General features: G+C 42.5%; 1 protein-coding gene across 1 annotated transcript; it reads right to left on the bottom strand.

Moving 5' to 3' along the window:
- Nucleotides 1–3,161: 3,161 nt before the first annotated feature.
- LOC139406653 (glycosaminoglycan xylosylkinase-like) lies at nt 3,162–25,906 on the bottom strand. Its single transcript, XM_071149501.1, has 9 exons — nt 25,733–25,906; nt 10,099–10,425; nt 9,751–9,998; nt 9,501–9,587; nt 9,275–9,384; nt 8,900–9,071; nt 6,798–6,989; nt 5,947–6,006; nt 3,162–5,835 (listed from the first exon to the last, which is right to left on the bottom strand). The coding sequence occupies exons 2-9, from the start codon at nt 10,225–10,227 to the stop codon at nt 5,604–5,606; spliced, it is 1,230 nt and encodes a 409-aa protein (XP_071005602.1). The 5' UTR covers nt 10,228–10,425; nt 25,733–25,906; the 3' UTR covers nt 3,162–5,603.
- Nucleotides 25,907–26,254: the final 348 nt, after the last annotated feature.

Raw genomic sequence — 26,254 nt, 5'->3', positions numbered from 1 at the left:
TCATTGGTGCTGGTGGCCTGGGTTTAAGACCAATTTGGGCAGTCACGCTACTGTCACATTCTTAGCAAAATATCAAATCGTTATTTGTCACATGCGCCGAATACAACAGGTGGAGGTAGACCTTACAGCGAAATGCTTACTTACAAGCCCTTAACCAACAATGCAGTTGAGAAAAATAAGTGTTAAAGTATTTACTAAAATAAACTGAAGTAAAAAAAAAAAGAAATAACACAGAGCAACAAAATAACAGTAGCGAGGCTATATACAGGGGGCACATATGTTAGTCATTTGGCAACATTTACAACACATCTAATTAAAATGTCACAATAAGGGATATCTCTAGGGTGTGTGGTTATTGGGCCAGTATCGTTAGGTCCTGTCCAGAAGAAACCCTAACCCCTTCTAATCTGGACACTTATGTAGATTAAACAACTTGATATAGGTGTAAGCAATAGGGTGAGTGCACTTTGAAGTAAATCTCAGCTCTGTTAAAAGTACACACAATTTAGGAGTATCATTAACAGGTTAACATTCCCCACCAACATTAGACAACTATACAGAAAGCCCTTAAATTGCTGAAATAAGTCAAGTCAATGATGAGAATAGTCAGATTAACTAATACCTGACATGGTGACATAGTGGGAAGATCGGAGTTCTGTGAACCAAGAGGTTGTGAGATCAAATCCCAGGTGAGGACATGTTGAATAATTATTATTGTATAAATGAACATGCACAATGTAATAACATGTGTCAAATATATAAGTTGAAAACACTTAAGTGCTGTGAGTATCCCTTTCCAACAAATAAAGGGGTATCAGTGGCAACAATAAGGCCCGATGTGTAATGAAAAGGTTCTTGGGACCATCAGGTGAGGTCCTGAAATCTGGACATATTAATATTCTTGCAATGTTCCCATGAAAAACTTTAGACAACTATATTGAAAGTTCTTAAATGTTTTAAATAACTAGGCCTCAATCAACGATGAATATACACATGAAACAGACATGGTGGTGTAGCAGGAAGACCGGAGTACTGTGAACTAAGAGATTGTGAGATCAAATCCCAGGTGAGGACATGTTCACTTACAAAATAATCATTACTCAACATGTACAAAGTGAGTTGTATATGTACACTACCGTTCAAAAGTTATGGGTCACTTAGAAATGTTCCTGCAACGTTCCCATGACGTGTTCAGGGCATTAATATCTTATTCTGAGAACCTGCCAACCACGGTCTAGGTATGTTCAGTATGACATTAAGGGAATATTCTCCTAACCTTCAGAAAACTGGACACATGAATGTTCTCATGAAACGTTGTCAACCATGTTCTGTTTGACATTAAGGGGATGTTTTCCTAATTCATGTCAAAACATGGTACAAAGGCTCTGAGAAGGGTTTTGCTAACAGAATGTTCCCCTGAGAACTGGAAACTCAAACATTAGGGGAACATTACAAAAACACTCTCTACCCCTAGAATTGTTATCTGGCTTGTGACCATTCTGCAGAGCTGTCTCCAGAACAAGATTCATGACAAAAAAAAGACTATCCTGCCCCCTATACATCCCCCCCCCATCTGATTTCTGAGGGAAGTGTTTGTGTGACATGTTTTTGATGTCGCTGAGTCATAGTGAACCTGCAAAAGTGCATCAAAGACGAGAGACGGGTGGAGGAGAGGAAGAAAAATGGCAATGAAACCAAGCATCTCTGTAAGCACGATTCAACGGAAAATAAAAATGTGTGTGTTATTTTTTTATGCAGACAGCTGAGAGCTGGGGTTAGTGGAAATGATGGGTGGATGCAGGTCAGTACTGGATCTGTTCCACATACAGTCCTAGGGGGTCTCCCCGTGTGTATGTATGTATGTGCCTGTTCCTCCCACCCTGATACTGGGAGACCAGGCCTGATTGGGTATGAATGGGCTGTTATGCACATAATATTAGTGGTGTACCACCATCCCCCCAGATATGGGGAGAAGGCCCGTTCTCCAGTGGTGTTGTCCATGGGACTCCCCCTGTAAGTCTGTTTGCATCTGACAGCTCCATCTCTAACACAAAAAGTTAGGTTTTTAGTTAGCAATTCTGTTCTTGGAATTCTTCCACTCAACAAAGATTGACTTACCGGAAACAGACCCCCTTCGTGACGACATTAATATTCCGAACTGTGATGACTGTGTCTGTATATATGCCATCATTAAAGGGTTATTAACAACACCCAACACCTCCCAGCAGACAAACACAATATTCAGGCCAGCCAGTCAGTTGGAAATTCCAAAGTTCAGTTTGATTAGAAACTATGCGGTCATGAGGCTACCACCACCACTGGCCCCACACAAGGCCTTTCACACGCTCTGTTCTCTCTCTATGATTGTAAACTTGTTTTAATCTGTCAACACCTGGCGATGCAACAAATGACCAAAGACCATTTGTGCCAGATAGAAGAGACGGAAGAGTGGTGGCATTGGTTGTCCGATAGAGGACTCTAGTGCCCAAAAGCCCATTTTAGCATGGGCAGCACCAGTGAGGACTTACACCATGTTGAAGTAGTCAACTGGGTGGGACTTCCAATGAGTTAAGGAAAGATCACATAATTCCATCTAGGTCACCAGGAGGTATCAGCCAATGAATTATACTCGTGAGCAAACATTCCATAACTGCAGGTGGCAGTAAATCGCCAACCTTGGCTTTATACCTGTTCAAACAACATACTCCAGTTGGCAGTATGCACCCTTTCAGTTTGTTTACCAACTCATAGAAATGTACTACTTCAAAATGAAGATGGCCTCTGGTGGTGCCCGTGCTCTCATGAGGAGGATCTCAATTGCATACTTCTCGCGTCCTCTCCTTCTCAAAGAGGAGGGACATGTGGCTCTCATCCAATGGGTTCTCCCACAGATGCCATTATGGGACAGATAAAATGATGCGATGTCTAAGTTGATTGTCTGTATCTAGATATCTCTACTGTAATGATCTGGCTCCCTCTAAGGGAGGAACACTTAAAAAGCAGGTTATTGTATATAGACAGTAACAGTTGAAAGTTTGAGCATCTCTAGACCCCCTATACAGGAGCGTCTACACGAAAGCATCCAGAAACAATCTATACAAGAGCAGCCAATTGAAGTGGAGCCATTACTTTTTTTTTGTTAAACACTGAAATACAGCATATTTAAATAATTTTTAATGTTGAAAACATACATAGTCCCAAACTTCCCAGCAACCCCCTCAATTTCCCAAATTTTTTCTTTGTCAGTTGCAAAATGTATAGAATTGCAGGAAATTCGCTTTCACATTGCCACATTTTATGTCAGCTCCATGGAAAAATGTATATAATTGCAGGAAAGTAGCCCTGTTTTAATCCAGAAAAAGTGCTTATTGCTAATAGCACACTTGCCTGATAATATGGTATGGTGCCATGTATAGGCTATGGTAAGAGTCAGCCCTAAACATTTTTTTTTACAATATGTTATTGGGCTCATTTATGGGGGGAGATCATAGACAGATGGTGTTGGGATAATTTGATTTTCATTCATTTTAGAGTAGAACGTCCTTTTAAAAATAAATTACATTCTCACAGTCCTTCTATAAAAACTGTCCGGGGGGGGGGGGGCGGCGCATGTCCCCTGTGTCTGCCCCACCCCCCACGACCTTTCCACTTCTGAAAAAAATTAAAATTAACTGGGGGAAATATTGGACTCATGCACAGACACACACACCACACACCACACGCAAAAACGTACACACACACACACACACACACCATCCAAACTTGACACTAAATTAGGTTTCTTTAATATTATAATTCTCAATTATACTCTTATGCTATTCAACAGTTAGTTCAGTATGTACACACTGGTCATATCTCAAATGGCCCCCTATTCCTCACATAGTGCACCAGTCCTGACCAGAGCCCCAAAGGCTTGTTCCTTTAGTCTAATCCAAGACTAAAAAAGCATGCTCAATACATGTGGTAAAGACCTCAATCGAACTCAACCAAAATAATGGTAATGCCACACGTGTCCCTCCGTGGGGTATAAATCCAGAATCTCCTCATTGCCGGCCATCAAAATGTGTGTGTTTACATGTGTATTTCAAACTATGTTGGGGTAAAAATCGGAGTATAATGCTGGTATGGATGTCAACCCCAATACATGTTCATATCATTGTTACCAATCAACTGCATTACACTTAGACAGACTGGCCAGATGAACCCAGGTGAAGGCTATGATCCCTTATTGATGTAATTTGTTAAATCTACTTTAAAATCATTGTAAATTAAGGAGACAGGTTAAAGAAGCCTGGATTGTGTATGTGTGCCATTGAGGCTGAAAGGCCCCAAAAAATGATTTATGTGCCCTGTGGTAGTAGGGGCCAGGCGGTAGTAGTAGTATGGTAGTAGGGGCCAGGCGGTAGTAGTAGTATGGTAGTAGGGGCCAGGCGGTAGTAGTAGTATGGTAGTAGGGGCCAGGCGGTAGTAGTAGTATGGTAGTAGGGGCCAGGCGCACCGGTTTGAGTGTGTCAAACTGCAACGCTGTAAAGTTCACACGTTCAACAGTTTCCCGTGTTTATCAAGAATGGTCCACCACCCAAAGGATGTCCAGCCAACTTGACAACTGTAGGAAGCATTGGCGTTAACCAGAATCCCTGTGGAACACTTGACACCTTGTAGAGTCCATGCCCTGACGAATTGAGGCTGTTCTGATGGCAAAAAGGAGGGGGGAGGGGGTTCAACTAAATTTTAGGAAGATGTTCCTAATGTTTTCTACATTCAGTGTACATCATGAGAGAATTGACGAATATCCACTTTGTTAGATCAGATTTTTTGAATGGGCACCAATGACAGTGTCCCTCTTCTATCCCCCATGGTCTGCGTTCCATTGATCTCTTTATGGCATGTATAAAGAATCTCTACTGAAAGTGCTTTTAGTCCAGGAATTGGGTCTGAGAAACAGGGGCCGGAACTAGTGCAATATGTGGAATAGCATCCGTAGTCACTGGTCAGACTGCTCACATCGAGCAGATGTGAAATGGCAGCCAATTCCCTCTATATACAGTGCACTACTTTTGGAGCCTTTGCACTATACAGGGAATAGGATGCCATTTTGGATACAGACATCTGTTTGTCACAATCAGACTGACCCCAAAATCCCCCTCCTGCCCCCCCATGGTCAGTTGGCCAGTCTCTCTCTCGCCACTGTCTGTCCAGTGGATTGTGTCCAGATAGGAGGGGGGGGGGGGGGGGTGTATGGAACCCCCCGCTATCCTGAGTGTCTTTGGGTTGAGTCCTTTGGCCTTGGTTCCCTCTTTTACACTGGATGGAGAGAGAGGTTCTGGCAGAGTGTGTGTGTGTGTGTGTGTGACCGGAGACGTCAGGAAAGAGTTAGGTATGGAGTTGGTCCTAGCGTGGACGGGAACAGTTTGTAGAGGACTCAACACCCAGTCCTTTATCAAGTCACTTCCTGCTGCTGGGGTCATTTCCTGTTCCTTTCTGGGGGGCCGTGAGAGGAGGAGGAGGGGTTGATCATCCAGCTCCTCCCATGGCTCAACCCTCTCTCCCTCGAGGCGAGACAGGTTATCCTTTCCCTCCTCCTTCCTCCCTCCCGTCCTTTTCTAGGGGTGTGGCAGGATCATGCGGTCCTCTATCAGTGTGTTGTCGGGGCCCAGCGACTCTACACACTGCTGGATGGTTGCTATGACACCAGACAGCCGTCTGTCCAGGGCAGCCAGGTGGGGCTCGGCCAGGACAGGGTTAATGGGGTCAAAGGTCAGGGCCTGTCTTAGGGCTGAACTCAGAGCCCCAGCTCTCAGCAAGTTCAACCTGTTCCACGTAGACACACGCACCCTGACGGAGGGAGGGAGAGTAAGAGAGAACTGTTCATAAACACTAGGAATGGGTTGTGATTCCTTTGAGGAAATGTTGGTATTTTTAGTGTGTGTGTGTGTGTCTACTCACATGCAACACTGATATATAGGGGCCAGAATGCTTCTTTCATCCAAAGCTGCATTTCCAAAACTGCAAACAACAAAACACCATAGAAGCTGTCTTCAGATGCCTTACTATCTCAAGGCCATGATACTGTTAAATAGCCATCACTAGCCGGCTAACAGCCGGTTACTCAACCCTGCACCTTAGAGGCTGCTACCCTATATACATAGCCATGGAATCACCGGTCACTTTTAATAATGTTTACATACTGCTTTGCTAATCTGTATATACTGTATTCTATTCTACTGTATTTTTGTCAATGCCACTCTGATATTGCTTGTTCTAATATTTCTTAACTCCATTCTTTTACTTTTAGATTTGTGTATTGTTAGATATTACTAAACTGTTGGAGCTAGGAACACAAGCATTTCATTACACACGCAAAACATCAGCTAAATGTGTATATGACCAATAACATTTGATTTGACAAGTTAAACCCTGACACACTATCATAACACACATTCTAGCACAGTGTTTCCCAACCCTGGTCCTCCGGTACCCCCAACAGTACACATTTTATTGTAACACCTGATTCATCTGGTCAATTAACCATCAAGCCCTCATGTGCTGAATGAGGCGTGTTTGTCCAGGGCTATAATGAAACGGTGTACTGTTGGGGGTACTGGAGGACCAGGGTTGGGCAACACTACCCTAGTTCACACTTAGCTCAGCAGATCAATCAACAGGGACAGAGGTAAAAGAGGAGTGGACTGGGGGATGGAGAGATGGAGTTAGAGAGGTGAAAGGAGTTGCCAGCTTAGTCAGCATGTCTAGAGTTTCTTTGTGTTTACACTTAGTGATGTGTTTGTGTTCTTCACCTCTTGGCGTTATCCAGCAGGATGAGCATGCTGGCTCCTCCGTCGTCTTGGAAACTCTCGTAGTGATGTCGGTCGGCGTTGCCGATGAGGTAATCAAAGATGGCTGTGTCTATGACGTCCAGCAGTCTGGGACCGGCGTCGTACGGAGGCATCTTCTTCACCGCATCACAGTAGCTCTCATCATACTCCCACCTACATACAGTTAAAGCATTTAGTTTTTTACTTCTCCTGTTTAAAAGAGAAATAGAAACACAGTAACACTTATTATATATATTTGTCATTTAGCAACTTACAGGATCAATAAAAAACATTGGTAGATTTTTCACCTAATCAACTTGGGGACTTGAACCAGTGACCTTTCAGTTACTGGCCCAACGCTCTTAACCGCTAGGCTACCTGACACCCTTCCCCCCCCCAATTTTGCCTGAAATGATACACACAAATCTAACTGCCTGTAGCTCAGGACCTGAAACAAGGATATGCATATTCTTGATACTATTTGAAAGGAAACACCTTGAAGTTTGTGGAAATTGTAAATGAATGTTGGAGAATATAACACATTAGATCTGGTAAAAGATAATACAAACGAAAAAACATGTGACGCATGGCAATACTGGACAAAATGTTACGTGTCGTATTGGCCAATTGATACATTTTCAAGTACATAACTATAGAGAACATACAAAATTTAAGTTTATACACTCCCGGGAATGCCATACATGATGGATTATTAGCTAATACACTAACTTTCACACATCTAGTTGGCCAGGTGGGGTGGGTGTGGAGCCAGAGACGGCAGGCATTCAAACTGTAGAACCCAGTTCCTACATTTGAATATAAAAATTGATTTTATCAAACAAAACTATGCTACATTTTATCTCTGGGACCCTCAGGATGACAAATCAGAACAAAATTACTGAATGTAAGTACATTATTTACCTTCAGAGGGGAATACATCAAACCAGTTGCCGTGATAAGTTTTGTTGTTGTGCACTCTCCTCAAACAATAGCGTGGTATTCTTTCACTGTAATAGCTACTTTAAATTGGACAATGCAGTTAGATAAACAAGAATTTAAGCTTTCTGCCCATATAAGACATGTCTATGTCTTGGAAAGTTTTCTGTTACTTACAACAGTCATGCTCAACCATCTCGGTATAGGGACACCGATCCCGTAAAGGTTAAAGGAGAAGTTATTTTTTTTGATGTAAATTGCATGTTATAGAAGTGTCCTTTTTTGTGATTTCAGTTATTTTTGAGAAACTTAACCCAAATAGCATAACTTCCTCATCGTCGTTGTGTAGTATGGGGGCCTAAAAAACATGAATAAAGGCTCCAAAAACACCCAAATATGTCCTTTTGGGAACAGAAAAGCAGGTCTTTAGATGTTGTATACATGAAATTGTGCCAAGCTGAACTTTAACCGCAACGTTTTATTCCATTTGTTCGACTTGAGCCGTTTCCCCTATCCAGCTGTTCCATTCTCCATGTAGCCTGCTGCTACAGGTGCCTGAATAAAGGAAACACCAACATAGTGTTTTAATAAGGAGTAGGTCCACCAAAAGCTGCCAGAACAGCTTCAATGCGCCTTGGCGTTAATTCTACAAGTGTCTGGAACTTCCTGTGTGGAAGCACCCCATGCTTCCAATATACTTTGTATATTTACTCACGGTATTTTGTCAGTTACCTGAAGAATGGATTTAGAGGTATCACTCGAGTCACAACACAATGGAATACAACGTTGTGGACTGACACTATTTCATGTGTACAACATCTAAAGACCTGCATCACTATACTGAGAGCTTTGCCATTTAAAAAAAATACATATTGGATTTTTTTTAAAGTCTTTGTTCATGTTTTTTCAAAGACCCCATACTACACAATGACAATGAGGAAGTGATTTGCTGTTGGGGTAAGTCAACAAAAACTACTGAAATCACAAAAAAGGTGTCTGGACCCTTCTATAACATGAGATTAACAGTAGTGGTAAAACAATATGTTTTGAGCAAAATATATATATATTTTTAAATTGGGTATTAAATTAGGTGAAAAGGAGACTGGAGTAGGACTTTAACATATAAGCACAAATGCACACACCCCTACCTGGCCAGTTTGCCCTCCCTGTAGGTGCGTCCCCAGGGGTGTCTGTGTTTCTGGAGAGGCCAGACGTCTGGCAGCCAGAGAGTTACCGATCCCTCCATCATATCTCCCTCCGCACATGCCGGTTCACTCTCTCTACAGTAGTAACACTTCCCATAGAAACAACTATTATTACCTGGAGAGAGAGAGGAAGGGCCAGAGACAAAGAAAGGGAGAGAAAATGGTTAACCATTTTCATTTAGAGAGAGATCCAGCCCACTGCTTCTTGAACCCAGACACACAATGTTATCTTATCAACTTTATAGGGAGTGGTATGTCTATAAGAAAACATTATGGGTGGGACTGAAAAGAGCCCTCTAGTGTGTGTGTGTGTCTCACCCTGCATTAGAAAGGTACTGAGTAGCTGGTCCGTAGCGACAGGTTTGATCTCAGTCCTCAGGTTGACAAACCTCCCGACCACTAGGGGTGCTCTTCTGAAACCCAGGATCCTACAGCAGATGGATACACAGGACAGATAGTCACATACCACTAGCAACACCAGTATTCAGATGGCCAAAACTAAAACGTATATATTTTAATGCATTAGGCCGATACGTGTGTGTACCTGTCCAGGTGAAAAGCTGCCACCTCTGCGTTGTGTCTGTCATAACCTGCATAAGGCTCTCCTTCTACCACATAGCCTCTACTATACCTGGAAAAAGAGAGAGAAATGGACAGGGAGGACGTGATTGAGAGTTATCCTCTTACGTAAGACACAGAATAAAAGCACTGTCCTAATTTGACCTAACAAAAAACGTACAACTCCGCAGCAGAGAACCAGAGGACAATGTGTGTGTGTGTGTATTCTACCTCACCTCTTGGGTTTAAAGACCACCTTCTGCCCCCCGTCCAGTATTAGTAGAGCTTTGAGCTGGGTGCCCTTGTAGCCCACATCTGCCCGCTCCACTCGGGCAGTGCCCAGCGCGGAGAGGACGGCTGCCAGCTCGGGGGTCTCCTCAGGGTACACCTCCCTGGGGCCCACCCATTGGTTTGCCACCTCCCATGGAGACTGGAGGGTGTGTGTTAGCCGGTCACCGCGTGAGAGAGACAGGCCTGCCTCCATCTGGGAACACAGACTTCCACATTAATTCTCACAAGTATACACACACACACACACACACACACACACACACACACACACACACACACACAAACAGCCGTACCTTGCGGAAGGCCCGGAGGTCTCGTCGACTGGCTGCGGACCCCTCTCCTCCATCCAGCAGAAAGAATTTGGCCAGCCCCAACAGGAGTAGCACAGCAACCAGCAACACCACCCGCTGTTTCAACTTCATCTCCTTGGCAACCTCACCCACCACCCCTGAGCCCTGTGTGTGTGTCTCTCTCTCTCCCGCCTCACCCCTGGAGCATGGCACCTGCCTCCCCCTCCAGTCGCCTCTCTCACACACACTATTCAGCAGGGCAGGAGGTATGGCTCAATCTCACCACCAGACCCACAGCTAGCCCTGGTCCCTAATGTATCAGCAACCACCCTGTAGAGAGAGTAGGGGAGGACATTAGTGATGAAAAAGTTTGATATAAATCCAAAAATGTAGACAGACATACAGACAGAAACAGCAGGAGCCTAGATGCCCCAGGCCCGCCAGGCAGGAACATGATCGATATGAGCATGACAAAGTAATGTACTATTGGGCTCAGTAGCATGTACAACATGTAGTAATGGGCTCAGTAACATATTACAGTTGTTATGTATGTGTCATTGTGGCGTAGAGAGACACACCCATACCTGACAAACCTGACTGACTGACAAACCTGACTGACTCCTGGTTCCACATCCTGGATTTTAAACCACCCCTTTACTGATAACATCAAACCCTGCCAAACCTACTGTTTGTTCTAGCACTCTTCTTTAGAATAGGTAAAGGATCCATCCATCCCTCCTTGAGGTCCTGGGCTGGCATGGTTACATGTGGTCTGCGGTTGTGAGGCCAGTTAGATGCAGTGCCAAATTCTCTAAAACAACGGAAGTGGCTTATGGTAGAGAAATTAACTAAATTCTCTGGCAACAGCTCTGGTGGACATTCCTGCAGTCAGCATGCCAAATGCACGCTCCCTCAAAACGTGAGACATCTGTGGCATTGTGTTGTGACAAAATGTAACATTTTAGAGTGGCCTTTTGTCCCCAGCAAAAGGTGCACCTGTGTAATGATCATCTGTTGAATCAGTTTCTTGATATGCCACACCTGTCAGGTGGATGGATCATCTTGGCAAAGGAGAAATACTCACTAACAGGGATGTAAAACAAATGTGCACAAAATGTGAGAGAAAAAACCTTTGTGTGTTTCTATGTTGCGTCTTTTTGTTCAGTATCAGTCAGTCAGTACCTGTAAAAATGTCAATTTTTTTAATGCTTACCTTGTACCTGTTTTTCCTATTTAACTGCATACTATTCTTTGGGTGCTGATATCCATAGTAATTTAAAACATCTATATATAATTTTACGCTACCTCTGACAAGGGAGCCGCTTGTTAGTTAAAGGAGAAGGAGATTGCCTGACGACTCAGTCTAATACTGCTGCTCTATCACCTCATACATTCATTGTGGAGAATACATTTTAGCGGGCGAAGTAGATGGGTAATCGGGCAAAGAAAGAGCAGCCCGCACGAGATCTTTTTGGGTTTTGGTAGGGGGACCCACAGAACGCAATTCTATCAAAAACTGGATGTTAATCTTTCCCTTTCAAGACGATCCGATACGTATCTATCTATATACATGGGCTCCGATACGGTTCAGTTTGTAACAATTCAGTGCACTAACATTTGTGTGTGTATAAGTAGGTACCTCACCTGAGCCATCTACCACCCCACTACATCTCACAGAAATCACCACCACTCACTAATGAACTTGTCATTGTTGCAGATGATGGGTTTGAGCTAGTAATGTATCAACTTACAATTCAGCTATGACATAGCCAATGAACATATAGGATAACTTTGGACTTCACCCCCATTTCAAAATCAAATGGTTTTGACCGTTTGGAAGTTTAGTGAGCTTCTCCCCCCCCCCCCCCCTGCTTTGGCCATGCAGTGTGCCTCGCAAAAGTGATTCCTCGTTATGAAATGATCAACTTTACCCTGTGTATCTAAAAATGACCATATACACTGACTGTTTAAAGCAAAACTACCAAAACTATTGCTGATTGTAAAGAATTCTCCCTCCAGGATGTTAGGCTAAATTACCACTGGTTTACCTAATTTGGCTGGTGCCGTGTTGTTTGTCTAGGTCTCACCCATCCTTAGTCAACATGTGAGAGATCATTAGATTGCAGCCCAGCCAATCAGGGAGTAGCCATGTGCCTCATCCCTGCCCATAGCCCCAGGATGCAGTGCTTCTGGTTTGTGAATGGCCCAGACCATGCTCTTACAAGGGTATAAGTAAATCCCCTCTGTCTTTTTCCTTCCCAGTGTAATTCCTTGTGAGAGCTTGGTTGTATTTATGGGTTTGGGTTGCATGAAAGAATATATGTTTATTATTTGTTCTTATTGCTGTCATTGTTGCACTGTGCTAGTATAGCTGGTGTTGCTTAGTTTCTCCATCTCATTACTACTGTGTTAATAGCTACTTATATTATTGTCGGTAACAATTAGCCAGTACTTCCTATTATTGATTTGTAATCCATTTCATACAGTCCTTTATTGCTTGTTACTATGTAATAGCCTGCCATTCCCTGTGTATTTATACAGTCCCATTACTCTCCGTTACTGTTATTGTCATCCATTCATAGTATTCCATTCAGTGCCACTTCTTCCATTATTATATCCATTACATGTATATTGTAGTTATTGTATTTATCATAGCTTCATTCCATGTTAATATTCTGTTTTAGACCTATACCCAGCTGTAATAGGTCAATAAAGTAATCTGTTTGGAATACTCTGGAGGTTGCCTTGTCTCTCTCTAATAGGAGATAGGTATCAGTAAAGCCACAGCCCCGTTTATTCTGGAGGTTCTACCTCACAAATATGTGGCTTACTGATCATGATATATGGCAACCTCCAGAGGTCATGCAGAGGACCTGACATCCAGTCCATGTGTAGTCCGGAGCAGGAGGCCTTGAGTACCTGAGGGACTATGTTACCAGTTATCCCCCAGCCAGTGATGCCCCCTGAGCCGCAGCGCCATCACATTTGGATTATACCTACACTCCGGGACAGGCAGGGGCTTCCGCGATGTCCTCTCCACCTGTGGAATAGTATTCGGCACCAGGTGGGGCTGCAATTCCCAACAGGAGGATTATACTCCTAAATTGGAGTGTCAGGGAGTTGCAGCGCCGTGGACATCGCTGACTATGTTGTATGGAGTACAGAAGCATGTTTTTGCCAATATCGAATATCGAGGGTCTGATTTGCCTATTGCAACAACAGACCAGATCCCAGGCTTCCTCCAATCAGGGGATCCGTCTCCGACAGGTTGCAGTGGAGGATATAGGACGGTCTTATGCAGTTCAGCAGCAGGAAGCCGCCTCTCCTCTAACGGTTGCTACTGAGACCGGGCAGGGACACGTCATGTTCCCAGCCCCCACTGGTCATCAGGAGCTGCCTGCTATAGAGACTGAGCCCACACTGGATATCATTCCCAGTCCCCTCTCCACTACTGTGGAGACCTTAGCCAGGCGGCACTCTGTAATGTGCAGCAGCGGCATCAGAGCCTCAGGGGGCCTCCCCTTTTCTCAGCGGTGGGGTGGCATAACTCTCTACACCACCCACTGGCACACGAACAGTCTTAGCCTCAAGAATGGCCACTGCCATATGGTCTTGTTTAGAGCAGGTCAGAAGGTTCTCATTTCTGTAGAGAGGAGTGTCCATCTGCCACAGTCTCTCCACATGCCTGTAAAGATCCACTGGAGGAGAGGCAGTGGTAGTTAACAAACAGGTAGTGTCCTTAACACTGGGCCACATAAGCCTTCCAGCTGCGCAAATGGTCAACCACAACTGGTACAGGGTGAGTTGTCTGCCATCCTGAATGCACCCTCCATCAGAGTGGGAGATGCCCAGGTGCTGGAGGACTTTGCTTTATCAGTGGGAGGCCTGGTGGGTATGCTAAACAAGCTCCTTTGTGGGTCCCATGTGGACAGCCTACCGGGATCTCTTAGCTGAGCACTGTTTTCCCAAGGGAATAGTGCAAGATGGAGGCCCACAGACATACACACACAGACTTTGCTGATTGGCTGGTGAGGAAGAGGCAGTGATGCAGGTACCCCACGGAGAGGCCTGCAGAACCCTCTCTCTCTCTCTCTCTCTGGTGTGCACCAGGTCACGGTAGAGCATAAGCCTAGTGGACCTAACAAAGGACAGACCAGGGTTAATGACAGGTTTAAGCCTTTTTGCCCCTTTTGTGATTCTAAGGATCACTACTTCAAATAACTGCACCGACTTTTCCAAGTTGAATACTGCACAGCGGTCCTTCTGGGTCCAACAGAAGGAGAGGTGTCTCAGATGCGGATGGGGACACAAAGACAGTGCATGTACACTAAAGAAGCCCTGTGGCACATGTGGGGAGATGCACTGTAGAGAGGGAGAGAGGCTGGGATGAATCCATCACAGACCAGCTGCTCTATGTGCGGCAGTCCTGGGAGCAGGAACTACCTCACCCGATGGCTATAACCATGCCACAGTGCTACACACCAACCGGTGTCGACTAAAGCAATTGTACACGAGAGGGCGTGCTAAAATAGTAGTTATGCACAACCTTGTGTACAATATATTTTTTACAACCGGTTAGAAATTCAATAAAACATTTTTTTTGTAAATGTATTTATATGCTACTATTTCATTCCTGAATGAAAATATAGGCCTTGTCCCGACATCTATGGTTGCTAGCCAAGCCAGCTGGCCGTTCATTCTATCAATGCCACTCCAACATGGCTCGTCCTAATATTTCTTTCTTTCTTAATTCCATTCTTTTAGATTTGTGCATTGCTGTGAGTTGTTAGATACTACTGCACTGCAGGAGCTAGGAACACAAGCATTTCGCTACACCTGCAATAACATCTTCTAAATATGTGTATGTGACCAATAAAATGGTATTTTATATAGCCATGAAAATTATGATGATTCATGATTTCGACTGGCTGACAAAAGATGTCCGTTCATTCTATCGGTTAGGTTGCTAGAGACTCGACAGTCGTGAAGTGTGTTTATTAGATATCTATGGACGCGACCCAGTCGTTCGTTCTATATGTTTCATTGCCATACTGGCTGGCAACGCTCTTATCCCTTGCTTGCTAGCTAGCCAACTACAGCTAACACAGTCACATCAAACCGTGCAGCTAGAATAACAGCAAAGTAGCTGGATTTCATTTAGTTGAACCTGTTTTCTATTGACATTTTTGTGTGTGTGATCAAATTTCAATATTGAAACAACGTTGCAAATGTCTAGAGAAAGGATGGCAATGTTTGTACAAACCCCTGTTGTTGCAAACCAAATGTTAAGATAGAAGCATGGGGAACTAATGTCTGGGACACTGAATGCGCAGCAATATCTCACATGCTGACCAGACCGGACATGTCGCGTGCGTCACAAAATACATTTAGAAATCCATGTTATTCAATTATTGCACCCACACTGACCGCAAACGTCTGTGTTGCCAAGGGCTAAAATAGAAGTCATTCCTATTTCTGACGCAGATCGCGCTGAAAGTCCTGCCTCTCCCATCTCCTCATTGGTTTATAGAAGCAGGTACCCACGTGCCATTTCCTCATTGGTTATACCCACGTGGGTGATTGAAAAACGAAATGTTTTGCCGGTTGTTGTGGTAAAAGTGTAGATGCCAATCACCATATAAATTCAAAGATGAAAAAGCCTGGAAGGAGAAGAGATGACTAGAAATGATTCGGTTGGCCGTTTTATGTGTGGATTAATTGGTCAGAGTAGAAGACCTTGTGCATTTCAAGTAAAATAACAACTCAATATTTATATACCAGGACAAATTAACTAGCAACAGCAAGCTAGCTAAATAGGACAAATTAGCTAGCAAGTGCAAGCTAACTAGCTAAATTGCCATACATGTTTAATGCTTTTCGACCTGTCCCCAAATAAATGTAATTAGTTCAGAGTTTGTTTTGATATTTTAACCTGCGTGTCGTGATCGCTTTTGGTGTGGGGGGACAAAATACATTTTTGCATCATACACTTACCGGCACTGAACACTTTTTTTTTTTTAGGTTATGCATAAAGTTAACGTTGTGGTTAAAATCAGATTTTAAGAAACTAAATTGTAGAAACAGGCAGGGTTTATGACTGTGCCAAGTTACATTAGTGACGACCCTACTTTGCGAACTGCTAGTGGCATTTAGAATCGGTTAGCCTAGGCTATTACCCCCCTAAACATAGACCGGTTCCACACTGAAAATATGCAAAAACAAAGAGGGTATATTCATCAGAATCATTAACCCTTGGCCTACTCACAAAACAGATGTACTGGGCATAATTCATTCCCATGCAGTGTTCATTATAGAATTGTTAATCCATTTATAAAATTCAAAAGGAACAGGTATAATAAACTACATCGATTGTCTGTATATCGGATTTTTAAAGAAATGTATCGTTCAACTTGCCAAATTATCACTCTTTGAGAAAAACTGTTCCAGATGTGATCATTTTTTCTCCCAGCGTCATTTGGAAAGAAGACAACCAGGTTTTCCACTAGGGTTTTGCCTGTGCTTAGCTTTAATCAATTTATTTTCATCCAAAGAAACTCGCTAGTCCTTGCCAATGACAAAAATACCCATAACATGATGCAGCCACCACCATGCTTGAAAATATGAAAAGTGGTACTCAGTGATGTGTTGTATTGGATTTGCCTCAAACATAATGCTTTGATTTCAGAACAAAGTTAATTTCTTTGCAGTTTTACTTTAGTGCCTTAATACAAACAGGATGCATGTTATGGAATATTTGTATTCTGTACAGACTTCCTTTCACTGTCATTTAGGTTAGTATTGTGGAGTAACTAAAATGTTGATCCATCCTCAGTTTTCTCCTATCACAGCCATTAAACTCTAACTGTTTTAAAGTCAAATCAAATTTTATTTGTCACATATACATGGTTAGCAGATGTTAATGAGAGTGTAGCGAAATGCTTGTGCTTCTAGTTTCGACAATGCAGTAATAACCAACGAGTAATCTAACCTAAAAATTCCACAACTACTATCTTATACACACACAAGTGTAAAGAGATAAGAATATGTACATAAAGATATATGAATGAGAATATGTACATAAAGATATGAATGAGTGATGGTACAGAACGGCATAGGCAAGATGCAGTAGATGGTATCGAGTACAGTATATACATATGGGATGTGAAATGTAGGGTATGTAAACATAAGTGGCATAATTTTTAAAGTGGCTAGTGATACATGGCAGATGGCAAGATGCAGTAGATGATATAGAGTACAGTATATACATAAATATGAGATGAGTAATGTAGGGTATGTAAACATTATATGTAAATTATTTTGTTTAAAGTGGCTAGTGATACATTTTTTACATCAATTTCCATTATTAAAGATGCTGGAGTTGAGTCAGTATGTTGGCAGCAGCCACTCAATGTTAGTGGTGACTTTTTTCTCCCCAATTTCGTGGTATCCAATTGTTAGTAGCTACTATCTTGTCTCATCGGGCTCGGGAGAGACGAAGGTTGAAAGTAATGCGTCCTCCGATACCCAACCAAGCCGCACTGCATCTTAACACAGCGGTGACTGTTTAACAGTCTGATGTCCTTGAGATAGAAGCTGTTTTTCAGTCTCTCGGTCCCTGCTTTGATGCACCTGTACTGACCTCGCCTTCTGGATGATAGCGGGGTGAACAGGCAGTGGCTCCCGTGGTTGTTGTCCTTGATGATCTTTATGGCCTTCCTGTGACATCGGGTGGTGTAGGTGTCCTGGAGGGCAGGTAGTTTGCCCCCGGTGATGCGTTGCGCAGACCTCACTACCCTCTGGAGAGCCTTACGGTTGTGGGCGGAGCAGTTGCCGTACCAGGCGTTGATACAGCCCGACAGGATGCTCTCGATTGTGCATCTGTAGAAGTTTGTGAGTGCTTTTGGTGCAATGGACATTAGACTGGTGGAAATCTGTCCTTTGGTCTGATGAGTCTAAATTTGAGGTTTTTGGTTCCAACCGGCGTGTCTTTGTGAGACGCAGAGTAGGTGAACAGATGATCTCCGTATGTGTGGTTCCCATCATGAAGCATGGAGGAGGTGTGGGGATGATTTACTGGTGACACTGTCTTGATTTATTTAGAATTCAAGGCACAGCATTCTGCAGCGATACGCCATCCCATCTGGTTTGCAGTTAGTGGGACTGTCATTTGTTTTTCAGCAGGACAATGACCCAACACAACTCCAGGCTGTGTAAGGGCTATTTGACCAAGAAGGAGAGTGATGGAGTGCTGCATCAGATGACCTGGCCTCCACAATCCCACAACCCAATTGAGATGGTTTGGGATGAGTTGGAACGTAGAGTGAAGGAAAAGCAGTCAACAAGTGCTCAGCATGCGGGAACTCCTTCAAGACTTTTGGAAAAGCATTCCTTATGAAGCTGGTTGAGAGAATGCCAAGAGTGTGCAAAGCTGTCAAAGGCAAAGGTTGGCTACTTTGAAGAAACTAAAATATAAAATATATTTTGATTTGTTTAAGACTTTTTTGGTTCCTACATGATTCCATGTGTAATTTCATAGTTTTGATGTCTACACTATTATTCTACAATGTAAAAAAATAAAGAAAAACCCTTGAATGAGTAGCTGTCAAATGTTGACTGGTACTGTATATGGAGGGTTTATAAAGTCAGGCACATTTAACAGTTAGCCTATTGATTATATACCTAAATAAGTTGGTTTCCTCTCGCCTCAATTGTCTTAGACAATTGGGCTAAGGCTGTTTCCTAATCTCTGCTGCCTCCACTGCATTGTTCTCAATCTCAATATGCTGGTTAACTTTGCTATTACGCACATAGCAACATATGGAAATGTGCCAATTCTACTGCGCACTGAAGATAGTTTCAGAATCTCATTTCAGACCGTATCCAACGTGGGAGGAAGTGCATGTTATAAAATAGATTTATTAGTGTTGCGCCATTATTTTTATGTAATATAACCATATACAATATCACGTCTTAGATTGATGGACTGTGCCATCCCCGTGGCCTCAGCAATGGATCCGTCCACTGAGATGCGCTTATCAGACAGGTGTCTTATGCACGGTGAAAAATAAAAATTGCAACTGCTCAACAAAATAAATCTTGGTGGACGAACAGCCTAATCGACCAAACAATCAACCAGTCGACTAAATGGGGCCCTAATTGTTTTACCTGATTTATTTGAGAGCGGGTACTAAAGTTGACATTTCTGGCACATCTGCAAAACCATGTAAACACCTGTTAGTGTGCTGGTATACTGAACAAAAATATAAACGCAACATGTAATGTGTTGGTCCCATGTTTCATGAGCTGAAATAAAAAATCCCCGAAATGTTCCATACGCGCGAAAAGTTTATTTCTCTCAAATTGTGAGCAAATTTGTTTACATCACTGTTAGTGAGCATTTCTCTTTTGCCAAAATAATCCATCCACCTGACAGGTTTGGCATATCAAGAAGCTGATTAAACAGCATGATCATTACACAGGTGCATCTTGTGCTTGGGACAATAAAAGGCCACTAAAATGTTACAATTTGTCACAATGCCATAGAAGTCTCAAGTTGAAGGAGCATTCAATTGGCATGCTGACTGCAGTTAGTTAATTTCTCTACCATAAGATGCCTCCAATGTCGTTTTAGAGAATTTGGCAGTACGCCCAAACGGTCTCAAAACCACAGACCACGTCAGCCCGGGATCTCCACATCCGGCTTCGTCACCTGCGGGATCGTCTGAGACGAGCCACTCGGTTAGCTGATGAAACTGTGGGTTTGCACAACCAAAAAAGTTCTGCTCAAACTGTCAGAAACCGTCTCAGTGAAGCTCATCTGCATGCTCGTTGTCCACACCAGGGTCTTGACCTGACAGCAGTTCGGTGTCATAACTGACTTAGGTGGGTAAATGCTCACTTTCGATGGCACTGGCAAGCTGGAGAAGTGTGCACTTCACAGATGAAACCTGGTTTCAGCTGTACCAGGGAGATGGCAGAAAGAGTGTAGGGTGGCGTATGGGCAAGTGGTTTGCAGATGTCAACGTTGTGAACAGAGTGCCCCATGGTGGCGGTGGGGTTATGGTATGGGCAGGCTTAAGCTACGGACAATGAACACAATTGCATTTTATCGATGGCAATTTGAATGCATAGAGATACTGTGACTAGATCCTGAGGCTCATTGTCGTGCCATTCAGCCTTCACCTCATGTTTCAGCATGATAATGCCCCGCCACATGTCGCAAGGATCTGTACACTATTCCTGGAAGCTGAAAATGTCCCAGTTCTTCCATGGCCTGCATACTCACCAGACATGTCGCCCATTGAGCATGTTTGGGATGCTCTGGATGGACGTGAACGGCAGATTGTTCCAGTTCCCGCCAATATCCAGCAATTTCGCACAGTCATTGAAGAGTGGGACAACATTCCACGGGCCACAATCAGCCTGATTAACTCCATGCAAAGGAGATGCGCTGCATGAGGCAAATGGTGGTCACACCAGATATGGACTGGTTTTCTGATCCACTCCCCTTATATTTTTGTTCAGTGTACTTCCGTCTTGATTGCCAAACACATAGACACCCGTTTAGAAGAAGTCGGTTTAATAATAATTTCCTGTGTTCATTGTCTCATATCAACCAGCTGAAGGAATACCACGGACAATGGGTAGAGTAAGTTCAAATATAATTTTATTCAACATTCGTGATAGACAAGGGACGTTTGTTTTTTGTTCCTATGTAAATATGTGTGTGGCGTTGCCTCAACAATTGAAGGCATTGCCACATTTCGTGACTAACTGGACACAAGTTAAATTGTTTTGCTAGGCCTCTCTGACTCTCTCTCTAGAATTGAAGGGTGTATAGCTACCCAGCCCTTGTTCTCAATCAAAGCCCTATGGATGACTGCTGGATCAATGAACTACAATATGAATGTTCAGTTGTAACGTTTTGGAACGTTAATAATCCTCCCTTGCGATACGGTTTTGGAAACCTTTGGAACTTAACTTTCACATCAGCTAGAAATAATAATTCAAATACAAATTATATACTTACTGTACGTAGTTTAGCAAAGTTGCAGAATTTACAAAAACATGAGGTTTGTAACTTCCTCCCCAGTTACACCCCATTGGGGAGAATCTCAATTGGTTTCCTTGATTCTTAGCTTTCTCTCTCTTCCCTCTGACCTCCTCCAATGGATTTTGAGGAGGAGAGGCGATTAAAGGAGACCAATTGAGATTCTTCCTTGGAGACATTTGAAGCGGAAATTGGAGGAGAGGAAGTGCTCACTGGTTGGACGCTGTGTCCTTGAAAATATAGCCGGGTGCAACTTTTGTATTTGTAAAATGTATTTCCAGTTTATATGAAATGTCCAATTGTTTCCAAAACTGTATGGCGTGTGAGGCGTATTTGCGAAGAAAGAACATTTGGGCAGCAAAGGGCCATCTCAAATCAAATCAATGTTTATTTGTCACGTGTGCCGAATACAACAGGTGTAGTAGACCTTACAGTGAAATGCTTACTTACAGGCTCTAACCAACAGTGTAAAAAAGGTATTAGGTGAACAATAGGTAGGTAAAGAAATAGAAACAACAGTAAAAAAGACAGTGAAAAATCTTCCTCACAAGGTTAAAGGCGATGTTCAATGGCTCAACGTAATGAAACGGAATTTGAGTCATCATGAATAAAGGTAAAGTCCGGCTCAGCTGAGATGGATGTATTGATCGGTAGGTAACGAGTGTTTTCAAGACTAAGATATTGATCCGATTTCATGTCCATAGATGGGGGTTGTTGTGATATTTGGGGAAAATAAGCAAAATACCTGCAAATCAATTGGCCTGTAACAATGGATATGTCATCTTCAGTAACATAAGCATACTGCAACTGTATCCAACTATTTAAGCTCTCCACAACTCAAAAAGGACAGATTGCCCTACCTAATGACGTGAGCATCATAATATGTCAAACGGACACTGTCAATGTCAGAATCCTCATAGCTCAAAAAAACTTTTTCAAAACAGGTTTTTGTGTGACAGTCAGCTGGAATAAGCATAATCAACAACAGCGATCATGTTTCCTTCAAATGAAAAGGACTCACTTGTGAACTTCAATTAGGAAACCCAACATATGGGTCATTCTTGGGCAATATATATATATTATAATATAAAATGTAAAATCTCAGACTTTTGCTATATTAAACCCTGAAATAGACATATTTTGTGTCAGTGGGCTCATTTAAATAAAAAAATACTGTAAATTCAGAATTATAACAACTCTAATATTTGTGGATTGTCCTTAACATTTCAGACTGAGCTCAGAAAACATTCAATTCATATTTATTCATCTTTGCCATTTTATTTAACAAATATTGTCATGTAACAGGGTTGAGACGGGTCACAGGGTGAAATACTGTAACGGGTTGAAGAGATTGGTTTCCATATAATCTAGTTTAGTTAACTGTCAAAAATCCATCCAAGATTTACCCCAAACATTTAATTTCATTGTATTCAACCATGTAACAAGGACATTAGATATATTTAGAATAATCTGGGTTTTATTAACCAAACAAATAAAAACATCAGGCATTAGGGTAATTAATAATATTCAACACGTTTCATCAGAAAAGTTCAACGTGTCATCAAACTGTAGGAACATTTTCCAAGGGCATTTAGAATGCTAGAACAGCTGTAACTACAGCACTAGTGTCAGCATAACTATCCTTCTCAGGAGCACCATATTCACTCATTCATGGTTTTCTTCCTGAGAGTCTGGCCCACACGTCTCTCTCAACCTCTGTGGCGGGATGTCACACGCTTCATCAAACTGATACCAGTGGATGTCGTCTCGAGAAGGCCAGAAAAATCTGTTTGGTCCGACACGATGCATACATTTCACTTGTACACACATTTTTATCCGTGCCGAGGATGATGCCTGGATAAAGGTCATCACCGTATTCCACTATACACCACTGCCCAAGAAGACCTAGATTACATCCACAGGTTGTGGATTTTCCTCATTGGCTGGCAGTACTGGAGCAGCCAGGACCTTATGCCTGAAACTGAAGTGCTGTGTGTTAAAGCATGCACAGAGTAGGTCCTTCTTTGTTGAACAATGGCAGTTGACATCAGCTCACCAGGAGCAAGGATGATGACCTGATCAGGACTTTGTGGAGGAGTGGTCAAGTTCCTCAGTGCTTCTTTCCTCTCCTTGCTTATGTATGCTGTTCTCTACTGTTTACACTTTGACGCTGGTCTCTCTTACTGAAATCACTGATCTCAAGGTATTGTTCCCTTTTTTCTGGGTCAGCATTTTGACGTGCTCGACAATGCCTTTGTCTTTCTGCTGTTGATGTGGGTGCCACCATTCCCTATATGTTTCAATGGATAACGTAAAATCAAAGATTCTTAGAATATATACAAGTATACACTATAATCCTTGAGTAATTTAGGATCTAGAGCGACTTAAAGGAACAACTGTAGTTAAGAACCTTGCCCAACTCTCCTACCAACTGCCTTAAAATATATAGTTTTGTTCACATGGAATACATTACAGCATGTTTCATAAGTGAATATAAATAATGTATAATATATTGAGTAATTAATTTGTTTAGATGCAATAATCATAAGTAAATAACTCAACCCTGTCACAGGTTTACAACCCCGTTACAATGAAACATGTGACGGGGTGGAGTTTTTTGGTTCAAAATGGCCTCTGCTCCTCATGTGGTGAAGGACAGGAGACCATATGGTGGTATGGTGGTGGTGTGCATAAAATTAATAGATTGTATATTTTTATGGCTTAAAGTATCATTTTGAAAGTACTAGTTTTCCATCTTTATTTCATGTAACGGGTTTGAGTTGGTCAGCTCAACGATCCCCACCTGACTTTAAAAATAACAAAATACAGATATAAAAGAACGTGATTACTTGCCTGTTTCTGTACCATGCAGTTGACAACAACCACTGCGACCTGTATGCTGGCCCTCGCTACATATTCGTCGCCAGACCCACTGGCTCCAGGTCATCTATAAGTCTTTGCTAGGTAAAGCTCCGCCTTATCTCAGCTCACTGGTCACCATAACAACACCCACCCGTAGCACACGCTCCAGCAGGTATATCTCACTGGTCATCCCCAAAGCCAACACCCACTTTGGACACCTTTCCTTCCAGTTCTCTGCTGCCAATGACTGGAATGAATTGCAAAAATCACTGAAGTTGGAGACTTATATCTCCCTCACTAACTTTAAGCATCAGCTATCTGAGCAGCTTAGCCAATCTGTAAATAGCCCACCCAACTACCTACCTCATCCCCATATTGTTTTTTACACACCAGTATTTCTACTTGCACATCATCATCTGCACATCTATCACTTCAGTGTTAATGTGCTAAATTTGAATTACTTTGCTACTATGGCCTATTAATTGCCTTACCTCCTTACTCCATTTGCACACACTGTATATAGATTTTTCTATTGTGTTATTGTTTGTGTCGCACTTTGCTTTATCTTGGCCAGGTCGCAGTTGTAAATGAGAACTTGTTCTCAACTGGCCTAGCTGGTTAAATCAAGGTAAAAAAACAACAACATATTGAATGATGTCACTTCCTGTTAATGACGGCGCATAAGGGTGGACTTTGGTTGGTGTGATGGGGTTGAGTGTCGACTGAGGGAAAATTGTGTGATTTTATTCTATTATACCTTCGCAACAAAAACACGTTTGCATTAATTGCAAAAGTTATTATGCGCACATTTTAATATTAATTTCCCAAGTAAAAATTTGGTGAAACGAAATCATTTTTATAATAAAGTTTAAAATAATGCTATATTTATTTACATTCATATACATCTTTTAAGCATTTCATTTTGGTGACCCAATACTTCAGAGGTACTGAAATATTACCCGAGCCCAAAAATGACCCACATACACATGAAACTGAACCAGAATCTAGTTTTACAGATCAGAAGACGTTGATATGATTCGCCATATCAACGCCTCCTGTGCAAGATTCTGGTTCACATGAAACTGTCTTGTTGAAAATGAATGAAAAATGCATACCAGTAACTGAGGACAACCCGTGAATTAACGTTAGCTGGCTAAGTTAAACATCTGTCTAGCCGTGGCCACGCAGGCAGGAATGACTCGAGCTGCCTTCTACACAATCGGTCTTTCATGGGACCAACAACATTGGCTAGTTAGCCTTCTAGCTAGCTGGTTGATAGGTTGGAAATCGCAAAGGCCCACACAAAGACAACGTTACAGTATGGTTTAGAAACTGGCCCACAGCTAGGTAGACATATACTCTGTAGCTAGCGACGTAGCCCATACTAGACGTTAACTACCTTTAATACTTTGGCTTGGGTTCTCGAAAGCATCTAACGTTAGCAAGCTCCAGTAATGCAGCAACGTACAGTACTAACGTAGCTACTGTACCTAGCTAACGTTATTTATAGTGATAGCTGACGAACTGCACCGATATGTTCCACATCAAAGCTTGCGTAGATTGCTGACGAGCTAGCTAGTACTGTACCTACAGTACCTAGCGAGTAAACTAACATCAGTCCTTATCAAACATTTATGAATATGATTAATATAGGCTAGCTAGCTTGCCAACGTTAATTGTGAAGATGTGCCTTTGGCTAGTTGGTAAGTCTAATAAATGTCTTACCTTTCACGATTACCGCTAACGTTACTGGATGTCAAACGACGACAGTGCACCAGTCAGTGTGTGCTTGGTATTTTGTGTGGAACTGTATATTCACCAATAGGCTGTCAAAGAGGGATAATTGCTCCATCCCTTTGCTCTCATTTCCTCCTACCTTAGCGTTTACACTTCCGAAACATTTCCTCAAGCACGCCGCCACCTAAATCTTAAAGAGACCAGGACCTATTTAATTCTAGACAATGTATTCAACATTATGGGGTTTATTAATGTCAGGTTTCGATTTAGACACCAGGTAGCGCTGTTGTATTATAATTAAGCAGTCGTCACATAAGTAATGCACGTCACTGCATTACCTTCATTTCGATATGGACCTAGACATAGGCCTACTTCTCTAGGGAGAGTCTCCCAGTAAAAATGGTTTCAGTTCAATAAATCCTGCACACCTGGGTTGAAGAGAGGTCTGTGTGTGCATGGTGGTGTGTGTGAAACCATGCATTACTGTAGATGTGAACCATTATAGCATAA

This window comes from Oncorhynchus clarkii, chromosome 4 (genome assembly GCF_045791955.1).
Source record: "Oncorhynchus clarkii lewisi isolate Uvic-CL-2024 chromosome 4, UVic_Ocla_1.0, whole genome shotgun sequence".
Taxonomy (NCBI): domain Eukaryota; kingdom Metazoa; phylum Chordata; class Actinopteri; order Salmoniformes; family Salmonidae; genus Oncorhynchus; species Oncorhynchus clarkii.
This window is presented reverse-complemented; position numbering and strand designations above follow the sequence as displayed.